Genomic DNA, 6,877 nt, shown 5'->3' on the forward strand with positions numbered 1-6,877 from the left:
TCATTATCAAAATGAACTTTTTATTAATTGTGCAGCCCTAAAACAAGTATATTGACAATTATTTATAAAATTTTAGCCTTTTACTGAACATTTTTTAAAGTTTTAATGAACATTTTCAGTGTTTTCAAATTCAAAATCTCTAGGGTTGCAAGAGTAACCTTCTGTATGGGGTTCTGCTATCAGACAGTAGTTTTACAATCATGGCTTGCACGTCACTGTTGAATTTCACCTGAAGTCTCTTTCCCAGGAGTTTCTGTTGTTAGGCCTGTGACACATTTGGGAATCCATTTGAGGACAGTGGCATCCCACTCACCCTCAGCTCTGTCCTGCAAAGGCTGGAGAGAGGACAGGATGAATCCTACAGATAGAAAATGCTCTAAGAACACACTTTGGCATGTAATTCAGTCAGAATGCAGACATATTTCTGTGTTTCCACAAATAGCAGCATGACTATCTGTAGAGTGAGCTGAGCATGACAACATCTGCAAACACAAGGCACATCTGCAGCCAGCACACAGCCACTCAAGTCAATTTGATTATAAGCAGATTTTAAAACAACAAGGGCTGACCAAATTTCTGTATGACTAAAAATAATAACTCAGAGCAAACCAGAAAGAACAAAACAAACAAAAAACAAAGTGAAAGAAAAGTATCAAAAACTAATTCACATTTAAATGCAAGCATGTAAATATGCTTCTTCAAGCAGGTTTTAAAGACAATTTAAAGAAGTGTTGGTGAGGTCCTGATTTGAAGAGGCAGACTGTTCAAAAGTGTATGTGCAACTACAGCAAAGGCCTGATCTCCTCTGTGCTTTAATAATAATGGATTGCATTTATATAGCGCTTTTCGAGTCCCTCAAAGTGCTTTTACAATTCATTCACTCTCACACACTGGTGGAGGCAGCTACAGTTGTAGCCACAGCTGCCCTGGGCCAGACTGATCGGCCCCTCTGGCCAACACCAGTAGGTGAAGTGTCTTGCCCAAGGACACAACAACCAAGACTGTCCAAGTCGGGGCTCGAACCACCAACCTTCCGATTACAAGACGAACTGCCAACTCTTGAGCCACGATCGCCTTTAGTCTGCTTCTCAGAACAACCAGAAGCTGTGATCAGCTGACCTTAATGCTCTATCTCGTGACTTTTTTCCCCTTAATAAATGAAATCATTAAAAAAGTGCATTTTGTTGGTATGTGGGCTAGCTTTGTCTGATACTTGTTCGATGATCTGAATGTGTGAAAAAAAATAGTAGCTCAGGAAGGGGGCAAATATTTAACATCACCGTGTTTCTGTTCAAGTGAATCGAGTGGATTTACCTGCTCTGCTTTCTGGTATTCTCCATGCTGCTCACAGCCGATGTCAAACACATACTTCCCCGGGCCAAGCGGCTACAAAATTAAAACCGAAGATAATAAGGGAGAGAGGCACAGACTCATCCTCATTTACAATGACACAGACCACAATGATATAAGAACTGATTGTTGTTTCTGTTGATTGACACTGAAAACACCAATCTATGTCATTTTGGAACAGTGGGGCAAAAAACAAAACAAAACAATACACAAGGCAAGAATGGAGCCGCATAATGTAACTTTCTTTGTGGTTAAAAACAGAAAAATGAGTTTTTTGTTTTTCCTTAAAAAGTCTTTTTACAACACTTTGACCTTTTGATTATGTGATGAATGAAGCGATTCTGAGGGCTCTATAGAAGACGCACCTATCCTAAAGCCTCTACTTATATCAAAGTAATAATGCTACAGTATACATACATTCTTTAAAATTAGACTTACGCTGAAGTACAAATGTTCTGCATTAAAACATACTTCAAACTCTATAGAACGGTTAAATCATGGAGATAGCTGGAGATAATTCACTATAGCTAAAGCACACCATAATTTAATAGTTTATATATATATACATACATACATATATTAATCTAATTCTGCTAAATAGAAGTACAGTAAAAGAGTACAGTCCATCAAACCGACTAACTAACTAAAAAAACTAACTAAAATCCCCACAAAGCACGGTGACTAATGAAGCCTCCAGGAAAATGGTTAACTCACTGGACAAATGATGTCGTCCCCTCACATAAATATACACACAGGTGCAATGAAAAGAGTGAATGATGCTCTGAATTTAGGGGAATAAGGAGGACGGTGTCATAAAAACATTTATGTCACTAAAAACAATGAATAGTGATGACAAATAACACATAACTTAACAGTGATCACAAAAATCATGATAATCATTTTGGCTATTGTCACTTTTCACACCATGCACAGGCTACATTAAAACATATTCAGTATTTTGATCGATCACTGACCAATTTGTGAGAATGTTATAAAAATAAAACTTACATAGTTGTTGATAAAGTTGCCCATGAATCTGTGGTTAGTATGGAGGTACTCTCCAGCTGACTCCATCTTGCCGTTCACCCAAGTGCCCTTGAACTTAGAGCCAGTTTCTTGGTAGTGGTAAATGCCCTGTCCGTGCCTGGAAATCACAAAAACAGCAAAGATTCAAGTAGCTTTTAACATATCTAGTTACAGCTAACTTCAAAGTAAAAGCATGTTGGTGCAAAAAAAAGTTCAAACATCTCAGAAGTTAAAGACATGTGACAGCATTTCTGGGACTACATTTCAACATGAAAAAAGTCCTGCTCTCTAGAGTATTAATACTGTTGAATCAAAGTAAATTATCTTAACATAAAAAAGTGTATATATAATATAAACCCTGACTCCTTCTGGCATTACAAGTTGTTATAGCAATTGTGATTGCATTTCTTGTGACATACCTCAAATTTTGCAGCCACTCTCCATCATAGGTGTCTTTGTTGGGGTAGGTGTAGACACCGTGACCTTGTCTCATACCCTCAACCCACGACCCTGGCAGTCAGAAGAGGCAGTGGTAAGAGTTTTGCTTACAGAAACCAACATCAGAGCTTCAGCTGGCTTTAAAAACGTTCTCAGGACTGTATAAAAATAATTTTGATTGGTAGAAGTACACAACACACTCATGTAAAGCACATTTGTTATACCTTCATATTTGGACCCATCGGGATAGTAGAAGGTTCCCTGTCCATGTTTCATGTTCTGCTGGTAGTTCCCTACATATCTCGCCCCATTCTTGAAGCGATATGTCCCCTAGTGGAGAAAGCAGTTATATTTAAATATATATTAGTCCTTACCCGAGTAGCATCAGGGAAAAGCGTGAAATATTAAGAATTTTCTTTGGGACTAAATATTTAAATAAAATTGTAATTAGAGGGTAAGACTGCTTTAAACTGCTTAATGTTCTCACGCACTGTCCACACTGTTATCTAATTTAGCAGCTTTTTCTATATCTAAAGGATAATGTCTTTATGTGCTGATATGCACATACATGCAGAATGTTGTGTGCTTTGGACTGCAGGGGTCCAGCTCAAACGTCCTACCTGTCCGTGTCTTCTCCCGTTCTGATAGTCTCCCTGATAAATGTCTCCGTTGGGCAGAATAGCTTTCCCGAATCCGTGCCTTTCTCCAGCTTCATTTCTGCCTCCTTCATACTCCTGCTCGGGTAAAAACAAAATAGGGTTTTACCATTAGCTTTAGTTCATCGTCGGCAGCAAACAAACTTAACACGATAATTATATTCTCTCACCCCGAGTTTATTTTGTTCATCCTCGAACTCCTCAGATCCTACGTCCGACATGTTTCTGTCAGTTTCTGAACGACTGTGTTGTAGTTTTAGTTGAAACAGAAGCGCCAAAAACGGGGAAAATCCTGCACCTGCTCTTTTAGCCTACTAGTTTACAGTTGCTATGACAACCGTCGGTCACGCGAGCTAAAGACCCAGGCGCGCTCTTGCCTGAGAAGACTCTTGCGCAGTATTGATGTTCATTTGTGTACTGGACGGACGCAGCCACAAGAGGGCGCCCGTCTGACTCCGATTTTTTTTTCCAAGCTAAAAATGTTTATTTTGGAGAATACGTTGTAAGTTACTATGGGTTTTTTAAAATGTGATAGTAGCTTTTTATCTCAACTCTATTAAACTTTAAAGCCAAGTTCCCCACTTCTCCATAATGAAAAGCAACGAGTGTATTCAATGTAGTTCAGTCTATTTTGGAGGGTGTTATTCTAGCAGTAAACATGGTGAGCCACCCCTTATTTCTTTATATTTTAATTCCACAGGATTGGACTTTCTTCCTTTAATTGGTTTGAAGAGTTTTCAAGTCAGTTAACAGATAACTTCGCAAAGAACCATTTTTAAATGATGTATTCAGGTACTTTGTTACTTGTGGCAAAAATACATGACTGGGACCCATTTAATTGAATCTATGAAAAATGTCAAAGATCACACCTTGACAGATATATATAGTATTTTTGTATGAGCAAGGTAATTCCCAAGGGGCTATTAGCCAACAAATATACCTTAAAAACTGGACGAAAGAAGAAGTGGCAGGCCTAAAAAACTACAGAACATCAACAGTGTGTGACAGTCATGTTGTAAAGTGACAGAAAAAGGGCTTGACACAGCATGTGAGAGCTACTGCACTGAAAGCTATTCGTCAACAATAATCTCAGTGGAAGGGTATGAGGTATTACAAACTACCAGTGTTGGTCAAGTTACTTGAAAAAGTAATCAGTAACTAATTACCGATTACTTCCCCCCAAAAGCAATCCCGTTGCTTTACTGATTACTAATTTTCTAAAGTACTTAGTTACTTTTTAAAAACATGATTTACAACCTGAATAAATCTAATAAAACTAGTTTTAATAGTTTTAATCTTTTAACTTTATCCATCAAGCAAAAATTCAATTATATGCAGCATTCTCTGACTGGAAGAAATTTGTTTAACATTTTAATAAATTGTGTCAAACTTAGTTCAGTTTTGCTCTTTTAAAATCTGCTTCAAAGCTCCAAAGGGCTTTTTTATGACCACACAATCAAAAAAAAAATTCACAGCATTTCAATAAATGATTCATGAAAAAACATTTTTCTTGATATCTTGGCAAATCAGTATGTCCATCAAATGACACCAACATAATAAACTTAATGACCTCTCCTTTGCAGCTCTTTATTTAGACAACTTGAACTTGTTTTGACATTAACTCATAAGCCCTGAGATTTTGCCATCTGTTGCATTAAAGATTAGAATGAACTCTGGTTGTAATCCACTGTGTTCAGCTGTTCCCTCTGTGACTCAACATAAGGTGCCGTTTAAAATTTCTGAAGCAGGTATTCAATAACATACATAATAAAGATAAATGAACGGCAGTTTATGGCCGTGGTGATAATCTCTGTGGCATCATTGTCCCTTTGAGGACAGTTCCTAAGAATATCTCACTCCTGATTAATTCCTGAAACAGTGCATATTTAAGAAAGGGGCAGCTAATACCTGGGTTCACTGGCTGCTTGTTCGAGATTTAGCACCTCACTTGTCAATTTATATCCATCTAATCTCTCTCTCATGACGCTGTCACTGGTTTTTAAAATAAGTGACAGTTTAACAGCCTATTATGACCTGTTTCCTGGGCATGATTAAACACCTGGCACCATCTGCCTGCATACAGAAACATTATACCAATAATGTTAAAATGTTGACATATCTGATGTAGATAAAGTTGCCCAGCACAACTTAGTTAAAAATAAAAGTTATACATTGATTTGCATGCCCAAGCAAAAGATGACTTGTGGAGAAATCCTTGTTGGCAAGCACAGCGGTAGTTTGTCACTAGATTGGTGCACATCTCATGAGGGGTTTTGGGACACTTCTCTTTACTTACTTACTTAGTACTTAGTTCCTCCTACGCCGAGCGGCGCATCGGGCAGCTAGTGATCTCCATCGATGTCGGTCAGCAGCGACTGCTTCAGCTTCGTCCCAGGCAATGTCGACAGTTCTCAGGTCGTCCATAAATGTTCGACGCCATGTGGTCTTTGGTCGGCCTTGCTTTCGCTTGCCAGTTCGTGGACGCCATGTCATGGCAATCTTAGCTGGGCGATGAGGGGGTAGGCGTAAAATACACTCAACAAAAATATAAACGCAACACCTTTGTTACTGCTCCCATTCCCCATGGGATGGACGTAGAGACCTAAAATTCATTCCAGATACACAATATAACCATCCCTCCCAAACAGTGGTCACAAATCAGTCCAAATGTGTGGTAGTGGGCACATCTGCTATATTGAGATAATCCATCCCACCTCACAGGTGTGCCACATCAGGATGCTGATCTGACATCATGAGTAGTGCACAGGTGTACCTCAGACTGCCCACAACAAAAGGCCACCCTGGAATGTGCAGTTTTTTGCGCTATTGGGGGTCTGGGGACCCAGAACCGGTCAGTATCTGGTGTGACCACCATTTGCCTCATGCAGTGCAACACATCGTCGCATGGAGTCTATCAGATTGTCAATTGTGGAATGTTGGTCCACTCCACTTCAATGGCTGTGCGAGGTTGTTGGATATTCGTGGGAACTGGTACACGCTGTCGTATACGCCGGTCAAGCACATCCCGAACATGCTCAATGGGTGACATGTCCGGTGAGTATGCTGGCCATGCAAGAACTGGGACATTCTCAGCTGCCATCTGCCCTGAACAATGTGAACCATGATTCATCCGTGAAGCGCACACCTCTCCAACGTGCCAGACGCCATCGAATGTGAGCATTTGCCCACACAAGTCTGTTACGGCGACGAGCTGGAGTCAGGTCAAGACCCCGATGAGGACGACGGGCATGCAGTTGAGCGTCCCTGAGACGGTTTCTGACAGTTTGTGCAGAAATTGTTTGGTTGTGCAAACCAATTGTTCCAGCAGCTGTCTGGGTGCTGGTCTCAGACGATCTTGGAGGTGAACCTGCTGGATGTGGAGGTCCTGGGCTGGTGTGGTTACACGA

At 40.0% G+C, this 6,877-nt stretch overlaps 1 protein-coding gene across 2 annotated transcripts; it reads right to left on the reverse strand.

The window, feature by feature from the left end:
- On the reverse strand, positions 1-3,810 carry rsph1 (radial spoke head component 1). Of its 2 annotated transcripts, none has more exons than XM_004569674.2 (7): positions 3,641-3,810; positions 3,435-3,548; positions 3,039-3,144; positions 2,796-2,886; positions 2,359-2,494; positions 1,315-1,386; positions 1-335 (listed from the first exon to the last, which is right to left on the reverse strand). In XM_004569674.2, exons 1-7 carry the CDS (start codon positions 3,689-3,691, stop codon positions 213-215), a joined length of 693 nt encoding a protein of 230 aa, XP_004569731.1. In that variant the 5' UTR covers positions 3,692-3,810; the 3' UTR covers positions 1-212. The 2 variants fall into 2 exon arrangements, with proteins under 2 accessions (XP_004569731.1, XP_076743326.1); XM_076887211.1 differs by having other exon boundaries at positions 1-358.
- Positions 3,811-6,877: the final 3,067 nt, after the last annotated feature.

The sequence above is a fragment of the Maylandia zebra genome, linkage group LG8 (assembly GCF_041146795.1).
Source record: "Maylandia zebra isolate NMK-2024a linkage group LG8, Mzebra_GT3a, whole genome shotgun sequence".
Taxonomy (NCBI): Eukaryota; Metazoa; Chordata; class Actinopteri; order Cichliformes; family Cichlidae; genus Maylandia; species Maylandia zebra.

What these genes read in the sequence shown, in the direction of transcription:
- rsph1 (XM_004569674.2), bottom strand. Translation starts at nt 3,691, where the DNA reads ATGTCGGACGTAGGATCTGAGGAGTTCGAGGATGAACAAAATAAACTC. An exon ending in ACGGGAGAAGACACGGACAG is followed by an intron (nt 3,145 to 3,434) that starts GTAGGACGTTTG and finishes TTTCTCCACTAG; the next exon opens with GGGACATATCGCTTCAAGAA. An exon ending in GAGTGGCTGCAAAATTTGAG is followed by an intron (nt 2,495 to 2,795) that starts GTATGTCACAAG and finishes TGTGATTTCCAG; the next exon opens with GCACGGACAGGGCATTTACC.